At 39.3% G+C, this 19781-nt stretch overlaps 1 protein-coding gene across 8 annotated transcripts in view; it reads right to left on the reverse strand.

Annotated features, from left to right (window-relative positions):
• DEPDC1B (DEP domain containing 1B) overlaps positions 1–19781 on the reverse strand; it is a 91356-nt gene that overhangs the window by 47364 nt on the left and 24211 nt on the right. For 7 of the 8 annotated variants that reach the window (XR_014831378.1, XR_014831377.1, XR_014831375.1 and 4 more), the window contains 3 exons: positions 10580–10715; positions 2529–2656; positions 339–469 (listed from right to left, as the gene is read on the reverse strand). Coding sequence is in view for 4 of the 8 variants with exons in the window: in XM_003133987.7 (XP_003134035.6) it covers positions 339–469; positions 2529–2656; positions 10580–10715 (395 nt within the window). In the remaining 4 variants the exon portion in view is untranslated. The remainder of the gene's footprint in view (positions 1–338; positions 470–2528; positions 2657–10579; positions 10716–19781) is intronic. The other variant, XM_013982691.3, reaches the window with a different exon arrangement.

Genomic DNA, 19781 nt, shown 5'->3' on the forward strand with positions numbered 1-19781 from the left:
TTTCGCTCCTGGATATTTATCTTCCTATGACATTTCCTGAATGCAAACAATTAGTTAGAAGGTCTTAGTGGAGTTCCCTGGTGGCCTAGCAGGTTAAGGACCCCACCTTGTCACTGCTGTGGCTCGGGTTGCTGCTGTGGCACGGGTTCAACCCCTAGCCCAGGAACTTCCGCATGACATAGATGTGGTTAAAAAAATAAAAAAGGTCTTAGGCAGTGAGAGAAGGTTATATATTATGAGGGGATAAACTTATGTGAGGTTTATGGAAGAGTCAAATAGGACCTGTGCAGCCAACATATTGGGTCAACCAGGAAGAAAATGGGCTTTTATGCACTTACTTGACTTGTCATCAAGGATAACAACCCCCTGCTTGCTCACACTGTATACATTATGGATGATGAACTTGGAGTTGACGAGTTTAATGTCTAAAACTTCTTCTAAGGAATCCAGGCCAAGGACTTTCTGTAAACTAAAAAGATAAATAATAATTAGTTAGTCACTTTTAAAAAATCATTATCTGGCCAAGAACCAGTACCATAAAAGATCAATCTTTAAAAGGTGCTGTTTTGGAGTTCCCGTCGTGGCTCAGCAGAAACGAATCTGACCGGTATTCATGAGGACACAAGTTTGGATCCCTGGCCTCACTCAGTGGGTTAAGGATCTGGCTTTGCCTTGAGCTATGGTGTAGGTTGTAGACGAGGATTGGATTTCATGTTGCTATGGCTGTGGCATAGGCCGGCAGCTACAGCTCCGATTCTACCCCTGGTCTGGGAACCTTCATATGCCAAGGGTGCAGCCCTAAAAAGACAAAATAAAATTAAATTAAGTTAAAAATTAAAAAAATAAAATGTGCTGCTTTATGCATCTCACCCAATCTTTGTGGAGCAAAGGGTTAGAAATAGAGTATAGAAAACAAACTTGGAGTTTCCATCGTGGCGCAGCAGAAACGAATCCGACTACAAACCATGATGTTGCAGGTTTGATCCCTGGCCTTGCTCAGTGGGTTAAGGATCTGGTATTGCCATGAGCTGTGGTGTAGGTCGCAGGTGTAGCTCGGATCTGGCATTGCTATGGCTCTGGCATAGGCCGGCAGCAACAGCTCCAATTTGACCGCTAGCCTGGGAAACTCCATATGCCTCAGGGCAGCCCTAAAAAGACAAAAAGACAGAAAAAAAAACCAGAACACAAACTTAAAAGAGATTCTTTTCTCATTAACTTTTTGCTTCACTAATTTAATAACACACTGAATGCCAAGAAAATGATTTTATAAATAAAATATTAGAACAAAAACTAGCTTATTCAATAATGAGAAACTGCTACTAGTATATCTTTTTAAAGAATAAAAAAAAACTCGCTATGATATTATTAACTTTAATTACTTATTATACATCAAATATCCAGGAGACCAAGTTTTCCACTGAATGTTTCATTAAGCTTAAGATTTTAGTGTAGCTAGAAAGTTTAAGAACTTTGACATCACTTATTATCGGAGAAAAACAAATTAAAACTACTGGTCCAAATGACCACCATCAAAAATTCTACAAATAACAAATGCTAGAGATGGTGTGGAGAAAAGGGAACCCTTGTACACTGCTGGTGGGAATGTAAATTGGCGCAGCCACTCTGGAAAACAGCCTGGAAGTTCTAAAAATTGAACTACTGTATGATTCAGCAACTCCAATCCTGAACATATAACCAGAAAAGATGAAAACTCAATTCAAAAAGACAATGCACCCCAATATTCATAGCAGCCTCACTCACAAAAGTCAAGACATGGAAGCAACCTAAGTGTCCATCAACAGAAGAATGGACAGAGAAACTGTGATATATCACACACACACAATAGAGTATTACTCAGCCATAAGAAAGAAAAAAAAAAGAAAGACAGAATGAAATATCGGTATTTGCAGTAACAGGAATGGAACTAGAGATTATTATACTAAATGAAGTGAGTCAGACAGAGAAAGACAAATATATGATATCACTTATTTGTGGAACCTAAAAAAATAATACAAATCAACTTATTCCCAAAATAGAAACAGACACACAGACACAGAAAACAAACTTATGGTTACCAAAGGGCAAAGGGGAAGGGGAGGGACAACTTGGGAGTTTGGGATCAACATATACACACCAGCACATATAAAATAAACAATAAGGATTTACTAAAGAGCACAGACAACCATATTCAGTATCTTATAATAATCTATAATGGAAAAGCTGAAACTAACACAATATTGTAAATCAACTATAGCTACATTTTAAAAATAATAACAATTAAACATTAGATAATTTTGGTCCAGCGCCAAAAAAAAAATTTTTTAAGTTCTATTCTCAACCATTATATAAATGACAATAGAAAATTTCTAGGACTCAGTTAAATTATGTTTGTTAAACAGCATGCCTGGAAATCAAAGTTGAGATTTTTATACATAATTTCACAAAATTAAATATTCAGAGCAGTAGAGAAGCAAAACAGAAAAAACACAACACTTAAAAAAGTTCTCATTAATACCAAATGCACATACTATGATAATGTCATAGACTTCCATATTTCTTCCACATTGGCCTCTGTCAGCTGTCTGCGGTGGATGAGACGGCAAGCCGGCACCTCTCCAATAGCAATACTGTGACGCTTGTACCACATCTCAGAATTCTAATTGGGGTGGGAGAGGGATAAGATAAAAAGAGAGGGAATAAATATTTCAACAGACAGTGGTATGTTTTATGAGAAATGTCTTTGATTCAGTTATTTTTGATTTGATTTAAAATAATCAGAAGTATAAACTAACTTTTTACATGGACTGCAGAATAATAAAGTATGACTCTTCAAATGAATACTCAAGAATTGTAAAAGGACTATGGCAATATGCCTGACACTAGCTATTTATTCCTGTGGAAGTACCAAACAATCAGTGAAGTAGCAGTGCAATAACATTTTATTAATTCAAAATTAACTTGAGGACCATCTCTCCAAATTCACACACTGTCCAAATTAAGTGATCATTTAAAATAACAATCAAGTCATGGCTCAACAGAAATGGAAATGAATCCGACTAGGAACCACGAGGTTGCAGGTTCGATCCCTGGCCTCACTCAGTGGGTTAAGGATCTGGCATTGCCATGAGCTGTGGTGTAGGTCGCAGACGTGGCTCGGATCTGGTGTTGCTGTGGCTGTGGTGGAGGCTGGCGGCTACAGTTCCGATTAGACCCCGAGCCTGGGAACCTCCATATGCCGTGAATGTGGCCCTAAAAGCAAAAATCATAAATAAATAAAATAACAATAAGGTCTATTACTTTCAAGAATTTTCTATTTTTTTATAAGGAAAGATCAAATAATTACAACATTAGATAGCAATCCCCATATCTTAGGCATCTGAAGAAGGCAGGAAAAAACAAGAGCTCCACAAAGACAACTGGAAAAGGTAAGAAGAAAACTAAAGCCCAGAGAGGTTAGGTAATTTGCTCAAAGTCACACAGCTTTACTACCTCAACATTCTTAACATCTCCCTTCTCATCTTTAGGCTACCAGATGTCTAAAACATCCTTTTGGTAATTACAGAAGGGAACTTTGAACTTTTAAAGGCAAAACATAAATAATCCACAAAGAGTTTCTATAACAGTTATTTGCAGAAGTGACATTACAGAAAAATCTTATTAATGGGAAAAAATGAGCTGGAAAGTTGTTTTTTGATGTGGTTTTTGGTTTTGCTTTTGCAGAACTGCTGAATTGTCAAAGAAATTTGAAGTTCTCAAGGGTAGGTGAATTTTTTTTTTAATGGCTGTACCCATGATGTCTGGGCCAGGGATTGAATGCAAGCTGCAGCTGCAACCTATGCCACAGCTGCAGCAATGCCAAATCCTTTAACCCACTGTGCCAGGCCAGGGATCAAACCCAAGCCTCCACATTGACCCATGCCACTGCAGTCAGATTCTTAACCCACCATGCCACAGCAGGATTTGTGAATATATTTTAAGCATTAAATTCACTTTCGAAAGATATTTTTTTTAAATATTCATGAATATATTCAACTGTTTATCTGTAAAGATGCCACTCATAACATTGTTTCTACACATGCTGAAAAACTGGAAAAATGGTACATATCTAACAATAAAGGAATGGATAAATAAACTATAATTCTTTATAGACATAATGCAGATATTAAAAAGATGCTCAACATCACTAATTATTAGAGAAATGCAAACCAAAACTACAATGAGGCATCATCCCACACCAGTCAGAATGGCCATCATTAATAAGTCTACAAATAACAAATGCTGGAAAGGGTGTGGAGAAAAGAGAACCCTCCTACAATGTAATTGGAACAACTATTATGGAAAACAGCATGGAGGTTGTAAATTTGAACAACTACTATGGAAAACAGTATGGAGGTTCCTCAGAAAACTAAATTTAGAACTACCATATGACCCAGCAATCCCACTTCTGGGCATATATCTGAACAAAACTGTAATTCAAAAAGATACGTGTACCCCTATGTTCAATGCAGCACAATTCACAATAGTCAAGACATGGAAACAACCTAATATCTGTTGACTGATGAATGGATTAAGATGTGGTACATAATATACAATGGAATACTACTCAGCCATAAAAAATAATGAAATAATGCCATTTACAGAAACATGGAAGCAACTAGAGATTCTCATAGTAAGTAAAGTCAGAAAGAGGACAAATTCCACATGATATCACTTATATGTGAATCTAAAATATGACACAAATGGAACCTATCTACAAAACAGAAACAGACTCACAAATATAGAGAACAGACTTGTGGTTGCCAAGGGGAGTAGGGAGGGAATGGGATGGACTGGGAGTGGTTGCCAAGGAGGATTGTAGAGGGAATGGGATGGACTAGGAGTTCAGGGTTAATAGATGCAAACTATTACATTTAGAATGGATAGACAACAAGTTCCTACTGTATAGCACAGGGAGCTATATCCAATCTCCTGGGATAGACCAGGACTGGGGAAAAAAAAAAAATACAGAAGAAAATGATAGAACATTGTAAATCAACTACAATAAAAACATTTTTTTAAAACTGGGAGTTCCCACTGTGGCTCAGCAGTAATGAACCTGACTAGCATCCATGAGGACATAGGTTGGATCCTTGGCCTTGCCCAGTGGGTTAAGGATCTGGCATTGCCACGAGCTGCAGTGTAGGTCACAGATGTGGCTCAGATCCCGAGTTGCTGTGGCTGTGGCATAAGCTGGCAGCTGTAGCTCTGATTAGACCCCTAACCTGTGAACCTCCATACGCCACAGGTGTGGCCCTAAAAAGACAAAGGAAAAAATAAAATTAAATAAAATTTAAAAGTGGGAGTTCCCATTGTGGCTCAGCTGGTTAGGCAACAGATGTAGTTTCCATGAGAATAAGAGTTCAATCCCTGGCCTCATTCAGTAGGTTAAGGATCCAGCATTGCCACAAGCTGTGGTCACAAATACCACAAGTCACAAACACTGCTCGGATCCAGTGTTGCTATGGCTGTGGTGTAGGCCTCAGCTACAGCTCCAATTCAACCCCTAGCCCAGGAACTTCCCTATGCCACAGGTGCAGCCCTAAAAATAAATAAATAAATTTTTAAAGAATGTATGTATGTATATATATATGTGTGTATATGACTGGGTCACTTTGCTGTACAGAAAAAATTGGCACAACATTGTAAATCAACTATACTCTCATTTTTTTAAAAAAATTATGTTTGGTTGGTAGATGCAAACTATTGCATTTGGAGTGGATAAGCAATGGATCCTGCTGTATAGCACAGGGAACTATATCTAATCACTTGTGATGGAACATGATGGAAGATAATGTGAGAAACAGAATGTATATATATGTATGGCTGGGTGAATTTGATATACTGTAGAAATTGAAAGAATGTAAATCAACTATAATAGAAAAATAAAAATCATTAAAAAAAAGATCACATTCATAGAAAAAAAATGATGTTGGGGGAGTCCCCTTGTGGCATAGTGGGTTAAGTATGCAGCATTGTCACTGTAGTGGCTCAGGTCTTTGTTATATCACAGGCCCGATCCCTAGCTCAGAAACTTCCATATGCCATGGCCACAGCCAAAAATAAATAAATTCAAATGATGTTGAATGTTTAACAACATGAAAAAATGGACAGAATACACTGTTCTAAGTGAAGAATACAGGCTACAAAACAGCTCAGCTTGAATTCATTTTGGTGTTAAAGTCTTGCATGGAAAAAAGGAAAACACACAAAAAATGTTAATATTAATTCTCTCTGGATGATTTTATGAATAGTTTTTTCTTCTGTCTCTGCCTGTAAACAATTCTAGTAAACACATTAATAATAGCAATAGCAGTTAACAATTACTGAAAACCTGTGTCAGGCACCATTCGCAACACTTTACAGATATGAAGTCACTTGATTCTCACAACCTTACCCCAGAGAGGTGTTATCATCCTACTTTCACCAAAAAAGAAAACTGAGCCACAAACACAGTGAATAAAACAGAGAAACAAGCTCGAAGGGCCCATAAATGAAAGAGCCAAGATTCAAACCCAGCAGTCTGTCTCCAGAGCCCACACTCCTACTCTCCTCATTACACTGCCTCTCAGCAAACACAATCTTTTTATTTGCTGCACTTCATTTGATTTTACATAATGGCTAGACAAGAGAGAAGAAAGGCCAGAACAAAACAAAACAAAAACAAACAAAAAAATAACAAAAGCAAGGTGGAGGCAGAGGTAGAAAGAGGGAAATAAGAAGAAATGAAGATGAGCGGCAATCTTGTCAGAAAGATGGACTGTTTCTCTATTGACTACTAACCTCAGCATCTAAAACCCGCACTGAGGCCCAACTGGGGAAACAGATCCTGCTCTGCCATTCGGTCTTTGGACAAGCTTTAGTGGAGTTTTAACAAGTGCAGGGCTCAAACTTCCACCAGTTAATTTAAGGGGAAATACAAGAAAAGCCAAGAACAACATTATCAGAAATAGACACCCAAATGATCAGGGACGTGACAAGCTTTGGAGGAAATGGATGATGAATCTGAGACACTGATGTACCACTTCGGGCGGCCGAAAACTTAGAACTGAAAATAGAAGAGAAAAAAGACACAGTCATCGGTGCATGGAAGTATGCTAATAAGCACCTGGTCTTCCTAGAGGTGACACCAGGAATATTACCACTTCACAGAACCAAGGAAAGCAGAAAAGGGAAATCATTATATCAATGATGTAAAAACACATTAGTTTAATATGAGACTGTACCTCTTTTGTATAAACAATATTAGATGATCTTTATAATGAAAAAATGTCTGTTGAATAACAACTCTACTGATGGGGATGGGATTATATTATGTGTTTAAATACAAATGTTCAGGAGTTCCCGTTGTGGCTCAGCAGGAATGAACCCAACTAGTTTCCATGAGGATGCAGGTTCAATCCCTGGCCTCTCTTAGTGGGTTAAGGATCTGATGTTGCCATGAGCTGTGGTGTAGGTTGCAAATGCAGCTCGGATCTCGTGTTGCTATGGCTGTGGTGTAGGCTGGCGGCTATACCTCCTATTCGACCCCTACCCAGAGAATTTCCACATGCCACAGGTTCAGCCCTAAAACGCAGAAATAAATAAATAAATAGATACAATTTTTTTTTTTTTTTTTTTGCTTTTTTTTGCTTTTTCAGCCGCCCCGGAGGCACATAGAAGTTCCAGGGCCAGGGATCAAACCCAAGTCGCATCTGTGACCTATACCAGTGCAGTGGTGATGTCAGATCCTTAACCCATTGTGCTGACCTAGGGATAGAACCTGCAACTCCACAGAGACAAGCCAGACAAGCACCACAGGAGGAACTCCGAAATATAAATGTTTAGGGGAAAAAAAATGAACCTGATCTCATGGAGTTTATGTTTTAATTTCCTCGAGTACAGGAACTATTAGCTAGAACTTAATTAAGTTTTCCTCATTAGTAATGAATTAAATAGTCTTCAAATACCCTTTGCTCGCTCATTTTTTTGGAGTAGTTCCACTTTTTTTCTTTATTTTTCTTTTTTGTTTCTTTTTAAGGGCTGCACCCACAGCATATGGAAATTCCCAGGCTAGGGGTTGAATTGGAGCTACAGCTGCCAGCCTACCCCCCACAGCTACAGCCACAACCACAGCAATACTAGATACAAGCCGAGTCTGCAACCTACACCTCAGCTCACAGCATTGCTGGATCCTCAAACCCACATCCTCACGGATACTTGTCAGGTTTGTTACCACTGAGCCACAACAGGAACTCCCAAGACTAAATTTCTTGAGGGCATATTCTCATATTTCTGTTACCTAGTAGTGTCTCATACATAGCAGGTACTTAATGTTGTTTGAATTGATTTGAAGTTGTCACACAGAGACAAGTACTAAGTAATAAAAGATTCTGTTAATTCAGGACCATTTATCACCTACGACTGCATCTGTAGAACCCAATACAAAGCATGGCACAGCAGACACTCAATAAACCTTTGGGGTTTTTTGGGGTTTTTTTGGTTTTGTTTTTGTGGGGTTTGTTTGTTTGTTTTCTGCTTTTTAGGGCCTCGCTCACGGCACATGGAGGTTCCCAGGCTAGGGGTCCAATCGCAGCTGTAGCCACCGGCCTACGCCAGAGCCACAGCAACACCAGATCTGAGTCTCATCTGTGACCTACACCACAGCTTACGGCAAAGCGGGATACTTAACCCACTGAGCGAGGCCAGGGATCGAGCCTGCAACCTCACGCAACCTTACTAGTTGGATTCGTTTCCAATGTGCCACAATGGGAACTTCTCAATAAACCTTTGTTGAATGAATAAACTAGCGATTTTCGAGTATGACCTCTCAGCTAAGTTACAGGGCCATTATCTCCATCTGCCTCCTAAACACTTCCACTGAATACAACCTACATTTACCATCAAATATTTAAAATAAAATTCATCACTGTCCCTGACAAATCTGCAAGATCATATGTAGTCTGCATTTCTGTCACAGGTATCACTCTTTTTCTTGTATTACCTTTGATAAAGCCTAAGCTGCTTAATTATTCTCACCAAACCGAGACACAGTACAACTTCAAAAAAATTTTTTTGGAGTTCCCGTAATGGCACAGCAGAAATGAATCCAACTAGGAAATGTGAGGTTGCGGGTTCGATCCTGGGCCTCACTCAGTGGGTTGAGGATTGGTGTTGCCATGAGCTGTGGTGTAGGTTGCAGACACGGCTCAGATCCTGCGTTGCTGTAGCTGTGGCATAGGCTGGAAGCTGTAGCTCCGATTAGACCCCTAGACTGGGAACCTCCATATGCCGAGGGTGCAGTCCTAAAAAGACAAAAAAAAATTTTTTCTTTCAAGCACACTGCCTAAAAATATTTACAAGATATCTTTGCAAACATATGAACTGAACATCTAGGCCTTTGAGACTAGAGTAACTTCAAACATTGGTGTTAGTACAATTCTTAAAACTGTTGTAAAAGTTTTTGTCTCCCATTGACAGAGAAATGGATAAAGATGTGGTTCGAATATACAATGGAATATTACTCAGCCATAAAAAAGAATGAAGTAATGCCATTTGCAGCAACATGGATGTACCTAGAAATTATCATACTAAGTCAAGTTGGTCAGACAGTGAAAGACAAATATCATATGATATCACTTATATGTGGAATCTTAAAAAAGGATACAAATGAACTTTTTTATTCTAGAACAGAAACAGACTCACAGACTCTGAAAAACCACTTATGGTTCCCAAAGGGGACAGGTGGTGGGGGAAGGGATAGACTAGGGGTTTGGGATTGGCATATGCACACTGTGGTATATGCAATAACTGGCCATATACTGGACCTGCGGTATAGCATAGGAAACTCTACCCAATATTCTGTGATAATCTGTATGGGTAAAGAATCTGAAAAAGAATGGATGTATGTACATGCATAACTCAATTATTTTGTTGTACAGGAGAAATTAAGACAACATTGTAAATCAACTGTATTTCAATAAAACTTTAAAAGATGAAAAAAACACCATATATTTTTCAAAGGAAAAAAAAGGTTCTGTCTGCATTTTATTTTTTTAGCATTATCCCAATCTTGGTAGTCTTCTACTGGGGGTATTTCAAGGAAAACTATGTTCCCCCAAAAGTAATTTATTCTAAATGGGCTTAACAGAAGCTACCTTTGTTCATATGTTGTATAAGAGCTCATTCCACAATACTCCATGCCCCAACTTCTACACTTTCAACTGGTAAATAATTATAACGAAGTTCAGGAAGAGGAGACAAAGAGGGAGAAGAACAAAGTATAGAACAATGACGAAAAGGAAATTTTAAGAGAGTTTTAAGAGAAGAATGCTCAGTCAAAAATATGAAAATAGCTATCATATATTCAAAGTGTCAATAGGCAAGAGTGAAAAAACACAAAAGCCAACCTTCCTTTCTCACCCATCTCTCAGCTATTGGCAGATAAGATACTGTCTTAAAGTGCTTTCAGATCATTGTTAGCCAGGGACCGACAGAAAAACTCATCACAGACTATTTCTTATTTCTCCTGCTGCTAGTTCTCTGTCTTTATAATATCACTTACCATCACAACTGGCCTCACCGGGATATTTTCCTGTGAAGTGCCTGGTAGGGGATCATTCCATTCCGGAAATTTAATAACATCCTTCTGATATGGGGGCCTCTTTGGGTATGGTTTCAGGGGTGAGGAAGGAGGAAATCTAAAAACCAAGAAGAAAATCTCTATTATTGCAGTCAGCAGGAGACCCCAATATTTTAACAACAGTCCCCATTTCTTGTATCTTTGAGAATTTATATAATTCCAAAGCTTCAGAAAATGAATTCATACATAAATCACCACACATGACTAATTATACCCAACCAGACATAATTTTTTATTTTTTTAATATAAAGAGGACTTTCTTCTTTTCTTTTTTCTTCTTTCTTTTTCATTTTTTTTTTGTCTTTTTAGGGCCACACCCAGGGAATTTGGAGGTTCCCAGGCTAGGGGTCGAATTGGAGCTGTAGCCACTGGCCTATACCACAGCCACAGCAAAGTCAGATCCCAGCCTCTTCTGCAACCTACACCACAGCTCACAGCAATGCCAGATCCTTAACCCACTGAGCGAGGCCAGTGATCGAATCTGAGTTCCAATGAATCCTAGCGAGATTCATTTCTGCTGAGTCATGACGGGAACTCCAGACCTAATTTTTTAAAAAAACATTCATTCATTATATGCCCATCAAATGAAGTTTATGAAGAAAAACAGGAATGAAACATGTGACACATTTTTAAATTAATTAAAGCAGCCTTGTACTGTCATTTCATTTTCATTATTAAAGATACTCTAATGCTAGGGTAAGCCATATCTTTCAACCAGCTCAAAATTCTTACTGCCTCATAACTCTAGCTAAAATTTACAGGTGCTAAGTGTACAAATAGAAATTATTGATAGTTAAACCTTCAGTAACACTTGCCAAGGAAACAAACGTTAGCACAAAAATAATTTGGCCTAGTGTTCATTTTCAGAACTATTTCTAATAAAAGATTAATCCTTGGAGCTCCCATCATGACTCAGCAGTAAAGAATCCAACTAGTATCCATGAGGACTCGGTTCGATCCCTGGCCTCGCTCAGTAGGTTAAGAATCCAGCATTGCCATGAGCTGTGGTGTAGGAAGAAGACATGGCTTGGATCTCGAGTTGCTGTGGCTCTGGTGTAGGCCGGTGGCTATGGCTCCGGTTAGACCCCTAGCCTGGGAATCTCCATATGCTGCAGGTGTGGCCCTAAAAAGACCAAAAAAAAAAAAAAACAAACAGTCACTTTTTGATTTGACCCCTAGCCTCAGAACTTCCACATGCCAAGGGTGTGGCCCTAAAAAAGCAAAAAAAGAAAAAAGAAAAAGAAAAAAAAAAAGGTTCACACTGAGATTGAAGCTTCAGTCTAAAAATCCATCTTGGAGGAGACAGAAAGCTTCCCTGGTGTTCTCATTCTGCACTTTGATACTCCTCTGTTTTTATCCCCCCAGGTATCAACATCATCACTCCTTGGACAAGCACATAGAAATCTAAATACAGCCTGACTTTCTTTAAACTGATCTAGGTCATACCTGATAAGCAAAAGAAGTAATTAAATACGTATTCTCAGAGCATCTTTTTCTGTTATCTTGCTAGAGAAAGATACATTGCATTGCACTGAAAAAGCAATGTAAGAACTCTAGTTCTTAAGGCTGACACAGAAGTCAGTAGGTAATGACTTTTTATTTTCATTTATTATTTATTTAAGCCAAAATAAAGGTATAAGATCTTGTCCATGTTAGCCACAGGAAAAATAACCCAAATAAACAATAAAGATCTTATAGATAAGGCAAGTGCAGAAATAAAGAATTTTAAAATGTCTACAGTTTACAAGGAAAGTTTGTATCAAGATGAACCAGGAGAATCATAAATAATAAGAGTACTATGGGGAAGTATTTCAAAACAACCACAGTAGACTTGAAAAAGGATGACTAACAGAGAGAAGTTGAGTTTCATCTTCTCTGAAAAGAACATCTAACAACTCACTTTATTTGAAAGGTTAGTTTTGAGTTGATAAGAAAAAAATGAGGTCTCAAAATCATTTAATCAAGTTAAAGATAAATAAACTAAAAGATAACTTAAATTTTTGGTAATCAAGTTACCAAGGCAAGTATTTTCAAATGATTTCAAAATATAAATTAATCTCTAATGTCAGTTAAAGGTATTCTACTTTGTAAGTAAAGGCTGGCTTACTGAAGCCCAATTCTATTTCTTAGAAGCCAACAATCTCAGCAAAAGTTCCATTTCCATCCAAAGTATAGAATGTGTTTGCACAAACAAACACACACACACTCACATACATGTACAATATTGTGCATAATGTTTGGGAATCCACAGAGCACCCACCTCTCAATCCTTTAGAAATTAAACAAAATCCCTACCCCCACCCCACCACTAATACCCACTGCTTACTCTCCTTCTCCATTGCCTCAACCATAATGTGAAAAATATGGATCTGAGTTCCAGTCTCAGCCCTCTCACAAACTGTTTGTCCTTTGGAAAGTGAAAGTGTCTCTAAATCATAGGTTATTCACTTGTTAAGTGAAGGAATTGAACTGGATGATCAATAAATTTCCTCTGAAGTCCAAAATATGCTTCTTGTATTTCCACACCCAGAAACAAGTAATATCTTCCAAAGACCAAAGCAGAATTTCTTATGCGGAAGACTGTGATTGAAGAGATACCAGGGAGTCACTTTTTCTCTCCGCCCTGAAAAAATGAGGTCTGTGCTCTAACATGTGTAGCTATCAGTAGCTGATGTAGTATCTTCAGAGCCAACTGGCAACTGGCCTGAGAAAAAGAAACACAGAAGGGCTCCCTCTGGTGGACTACCTGTGTTTTATGCATAGAAAGTTTTCAATTTAATTCTATCATTTGAATCATGTCATCTCCAGCTCGAAAGCCTGCTAGAGATGGTCTATTCCAAATGACAAATTTTTCACTAAGGGAAGTAAGGCCCAAAAGAGGAACACAGCCTATTAAATGCCTCACAGCTACCTGGTCAAGAGAGCAAATCTTGTACAAAATATTTGCAAGCCCTTGCCCTTTAATAAGAAAACTATAAAGGTTTATTAAATGATATCAAAGAACTAAATTGATAGAGATATCATGTATGAATAAGAAGACTTAATATAATAACATGGAAATTTTCTTCATCAAAATATATAGCTGCAATGAAATTCCAATCAAAATACTAAGTTTTTCATGACAAACTGATTCTAAAATTTATATGGAAATGCAAGGGTCCAAAAATAATCAGGACATTCTTAAAGATGAAAAGTAAAGTGAGATGACTTACTCTATCAACTATTAAGATAATTAAGATAATACGATAGGACAATTCTAGTGGCATGGACTACGATTTCTCAACTTCAGCATTAACACTTTGGGCTGGATAGTTCTTTGTTGCAGGCAGTCATCTTCTGCAAGACATTCAGCAGTATTGCTGGCCTCTATCCACTAGATGCTAGTAGCATCTTGTCCCAAGAGTGACAATCAAAAATGTCTCCATATGTTGTCCCCTGCAGAATGGCCCCCAAATTGAAAACCATGAATGCAAACAGGCAATCTAAAACAAACATACACACAGGTTTAGAAGCCTGATTTATGACAGAACAGACATTACAGGTCAATAAGAAAGTATAGACTGCTCACTAGAGAGTTCTGATCCAATTGGTTACTCATCTGGGAAAAATGAAACTGTATGCCTGTAGCAGATAGCACTTCCAAAGATGTCTTACAACGTTACAATCCACCTACATGTACTTCTGCCATGTGATCTTGCCCTATCCTAACAAGAGGTAGAATGCATTTGAGTTGGGGTGAGCCCTCTCTAACTGCTTTGATAAACATAAGATGGCAGAGGTGACCCTGTGGCAGTTCTGGACACTAGCCTTTACCTGGCTGGAAACTTTCTTCCTGCTTCTTGGAACTCTTGTATCATTCATTCTTGCAAAGCTCCCTCTTGGAAACCAGCCATCATGTAAAAAATCAGACTACCTATCCTAAGCCCACATGTTGTGAGATGTCTAAGTGACAGGAAGAGGCCCTAGAAGATGAAACTGCATGGAGAGAAACTGAGGTCAAGGAGCAACAAAGTTCCAGACTTGTAAATGAAGAAATCATTACTTCTTCAGCAGCCTCAGCAGATGTTCAGCTAAGCCCTTCCAAATTCCCAACCCATAAGTTATGTAAAAATTACAATGATTGTTTTTAAGCCATGTTTGGGCATAATTTTGTTATACAACAATAGATAACCAGAACAGAAATTTGTGGCACCAGGCCCTGGCAGTGAGTTAGAGGCCTGAAGGGCCTCAGAGAGACTTGTTAGTGGAGGCTGAAAAACAGTGAGGAAGTTACCGGAGGTTGGAAGAAGACCCATGCTATGCAGTAGCATAATGCTCAGTTAAAACTGGCACATTTAGGGACTTCCCATTGTGGCTCAGCAGTAACAAACCTGACAAATATCCATGAGGATGCAGATTCGGTCCCTGGCCTTGCTCAGTGCGTTAAGGATCCAGCATTGTTGCTGTGAGCCATGGTGTAGGTCAATGATGCAGCTCAGATCCCATGTTGCTATGGCTATGGTGTAGGCTGGCAGCTGTAGCTCTGATTTGACCCCTAGTCTGGGAATATTCATATGCCACACGTACGGCCCTAAAAAAAAAAAAAGAAAGTGGCACCTGTGGAGCAGAATATTCTCTGACTGTCCTCCCAGAGCACTGAATTCTCATCCTTATAATCACATTTGTGACAATGAATTCCGATCTGTCTTCCTAACTAAAATGTACCTCTTTGAAGACAGGGTCATATATCCCAATATGCCAGCTACAGGTACTTAGTGCTGTGCCTGGCTTACAGGAGACACTCTATAATGCTTGAGGACAGAAAAGGAGGCAGGAAAGGAGGAGGACAGGGAGGAAAAGCATGTAAGCACCTAATTAACAGTGACCCCAAAACACACTAAACAGTGCTAAGAAGAGGCCAGAACATAAGCATTTATCAAGCCAATGGGAAATGTGACTAGACACCAGTTGCATTAAAATGCTTAAATAGACTGCTTTCTGATACATAAAGGATTTGTCTGCCCTCTCCCACTCCCAGTGTGCCTGCCAGCTTATTTATCAACTCCCACTTTCAGAGAGGTGTACACCTTACCTTTCTATGACTTTTATAAATCTAGCCTTATAACCTACATCTCAAGGCAAGTTCCCACTCTTCTTAGAAAGTTACAGGGTTAGAATTAACTGAGAAGAACTGACTGATGCCTACAGGATCTACATCACAGTTGACCTGTGAGCAACACAGGTTTAAAATGCATGAGTCTGGGAGTTCCCGTCGTGGTGCAGTGATTAACGAATCCGACTAGGAACCATGTGGTTGCGGGTTCGATCCCTGCCCTTGCTCAGTGGGTTAATGATCCGGCGTTGCCGTGAGCTGTGGTGTAGGTTGCAGATGCAGCTCGGATCCCGCGTTGCTGTGGCTCTGGTGCAGGCTGGCAGCTACAGCTCCGATTAGACCCCTAGCCTGGGAAGGGGTCCATATGCCGCGGGAGTGGCCCAAAGAAATAGCAAAAATACAAAAAAACAAAAACAAAACAAAAACAAACAACGAAACAAAATAAAACAAAAAAAATAAAAATAAAAATAAATTAAAAAAATAAAATAAAATGCATGAGTCTGCTTATACACGCATTCTTTTCAATAAACACAGCGGGAAATTTTTTGGAGATTTGTAACCATCTAAAAAAAAAAAACTTGCAAATGAAGCATGAAGGCTAGAAATATCAAAAAAAAAAGAAAAAAGAAAAGAAAAAGTTAGGTATGTCCTGAATGCATAAACCGTCTGTAGAAACTAGTCTGTTTTATCACTTACTACCATAAAATATATGCACATCTATTATAAAACTATTATAAAATCTGAGAGTTGAAGAGTTCCCTTGTGGTACAGGACAGAAGGGAATGCTGTTTAAGGATCCAGCATCGTCACTGCTGTGGCACAGGTTCAATCACTAGACCAGGAACTTCTGCATGCCGCAGGAGCAGCCAAAAAAATAAAAAGCTAAAATTTATCAAAACTTACACTCTTACAAACCATACATGGTACCATTTGCAGTTGAAAGAAAAGTAAACAAATATAAAGATGCAGTAGTAAATCAAAACTGCATAAAACCACCTACAGTACACACTGTGATACCATAATAATTTTGTAGCCACTTCCTGCTGCCATTACCATGAGCTCAAGCATTGCTAGTGCCTGCTTAAAGTGCCCTGTGACACTAATTACCTCCACATGAGCAGTTCATCTCCCCAGGAAACTGAGTTCCGAAGTAAAAAGTGATCACTCACAGTTCTCATGTATTTTTCATCACATTTAGTGCCATGAACTTTGAATAACATCACGGGACCCACATGAAGGGCCACCAGTAATGCTGGAAGTGCTCCCAAGAAGCAGGGAAAAGTCAGGATGTGACAAGAAAACATTGCTTCATCTGTACCATAGATTGGGGTCTGCAACTGTGGTTTCCACCATTTAAAGGTAAATGAATCCAGCACAAGGACCATTGTTAAAAAAGAAAGAAAGAAAAGGAATTTTGCAAAGCCATTGTTGCAATGATGTCATCAGACACAAAAGCCTTGCACTTTTTTTCTTGTATTAAAAATGCAGCTTTCAAAAAAGAAAAGAAAATGCAGCTTTTGGAGTTCCCATTGTGGCTCAATCAGATAAGAACCCAATTAGTATTCATGACGATGCAGGTTCAATTCCTGGCCTTGATCAGTGGGTTAAGGATCTGGAGTTGCCGCAAGTTGCAGGGTAGGTCACAGACACAGCTTGCACCTGGCATTGCTGTGGCTGTGGTGTAGGTCAGCAGCTGCAGCTCCAATTCAACCCCTAGCCTGGAAACTTCCATATGCCACACCTTCAGCCATAAAAAGAAAAAAGCAGCTTTGATGTGGGTGCAGGATTGCTATAAGAAAGGCAGATCTGTAGACTCTAATATGATTCAAGAAAAAGCAAGATTATATGAAGACTTAAAGCAAAAGGAAGGTGAAGGATCTAAAGCTTGAGAATGTAATGCTAGCAAAGGATCGTTTGATAATTTTAGAAAAAAGTTTGGCTTAAAAAAAAGTCAAGATGGGGGTCCCATTGTGGCACAGCAGAAACACATCTAACTGGTATCCGTGAGGATGTGGGTTCAATCCCTGTCCTCACTCAGTGGGTCAGGGATCTGGTGTTCCCATGAGCTGTGGTGTAGGTCACAGATGCTGCTCGGATCCTATGTTGCTATGGCTGTGGTGCGGGCCGGCAGCAGTAGCTCCAATTCAACCCCTAGCCTGGGAATTTCCATATGCCTCAGGTGCGGCCCTAAAAAGCCAAAAAAAAAAGGGGGGGGGGGAATGCGAAGGGTTCAAGATACGGATCTTGGAGAATTCCACTGCTAATGGACACCACATCAGAAGAATTAAAAGAAGATGACTTGATGGAGATGAGTGCTTCTAAACCAGTGCCAGGCGGTGAGAAGCAGCACCAGAAAACACATTGACATCTGACAATCTGGCAGAGGGTTCTGATTATTCAAGACTGCTTTTACTTCTTTTATGACATGGATCCTCCTATCATACAAGCACTGAAACTAAAGCAAATGGTGGAAGAAGGATTGGTACCATATAGAAATATCTTTAGATAAATGAAAAAGCAAAAAAAAAGTCAGAAATTATGATGTAATTTGTAAAGTCCACCAGCTGGGCTTGCCTCTCCTGCCTCCCCTCCCACCTCCTCCTCCTCTTCCCCCTCTGTCCCTGAAACACAAGACCACCCCCTCCTCCTCTGCCTACTCCGTGAGGATGACCCACCACTTCTACTTAACAAAGAGAAATCTTCATGCTATACAGCTAATAAATTTATCTGGTGTGTGTGTGTGTGTGTGTATGTTCTGGTGAAAAATCTAGTAACTGTACAGCAAGACCTGTAGGAGACCCTTTTGCGTCATCATTATCATCACCTACGTATTCACTGTGTAGAACATTGTGAGTACGACTTGCATTGAAGGGGACAGCCCAGCCTTACATAGGCATACGATGAGTGATATTTAGTGTAAAATTAATAACATGTTAGTCTTCTTACTGTTCTATAACTTTGCTTTCGAAGAATTACATTATCCTATAGCATCCCCATGCCCCTCATTTGGAGAAATTATCTAACAGCCTGTCGTCACAGGTAAGCATTTTTTTGGTTGTTGTTGTTTTTTTCCATTTGTTTTTTTACAGCTGCACCTATGGCATTTAAGTTCCCAGGCCAGGAGTCAAACTGGAATTGCAGCTGCAGCCTACACCACAGCCACAGCAACATGGGATCCAAGCCACCTGTGACCTACGCTGTAGCTTGCAGCAACGAGAGATAAACCCACTAAGCAAGGCCAGGGATCGAACCTGTATATTCAGGAACACCACGTTGGGTTCTTAACCCACTGAGCCACAACAGGGACTCCAGTGTTTTTTATTTTTTTATTTATTCATTTTGTCTTTTTGTCTTTTGAGGGCCACTCCCACAGCATATGGAGGTTCCCAAGCTAGGGGTCTAATCAGAGCTGTAGCCGCCGGCCTGCACCAGAGCCACAGCAACATGGGATCCAAGCCACGTCTGCAACCTACACCACAGCTCACGGCAAAGCTGGATCCTCATTACCCCTGTTCAGATCTGCCTTCTCTGCCAAAAAGAGTTTTCTCTCCATCTAAATGGGAGCAAACATGAGTCACGCTCTTTTGATTTTTCTGGATTCCATTGCTCTATTCCTTACTAATGTCGCACCATTCCACATTAATAACCAGGCATCATGAATTAATAAGAAACCTGGGTAAGGATTAAAGAAAAGAAGAATGTCAGTGGTAAGTTGGTGAAAATCAAATGGATAAAACAAACAAATATAAAGGGAAGGGATAAAGTAACCTGACAGGGAAAGTGAAATTATGACCACAAATGAAGGGCCAAAATAGATCAATCACAGGTTTGAAATTTTCACAAGTCCATCACCAAAAAGCCTAAAAAAGGATGTTATAAAACAAAAGTTTATCAGCTACAAGGAGTTGCCTTTTGTGAATCAGGACAGTCTATTTCAACTTTCTATTTAATGCACCCAAGTGTACTCGCATCTTTTACATCCAAAGATGGCAGTGATAATGTAACTTCAGTTAGAATCATACTAAACAGCCT

This window comes from Sus scrofa, chromosome 16 (genome assembly GCF_054392235.1).
Source record: "Sus scrofa isolate SSC_HxYL_T2T_F1_AM1 chromosome 16, Sscrofa_HxYL_maternal_Yorkshire_Landrace_v2.0, whole genome shotgun sequence".
NCBI classification, from domain to species: domain Eukaryota; kingdom Metazoa; phylum Chordata; class Mammalia; order Artiodactyla; family Suidae; genus Sus; species Sus scrofa.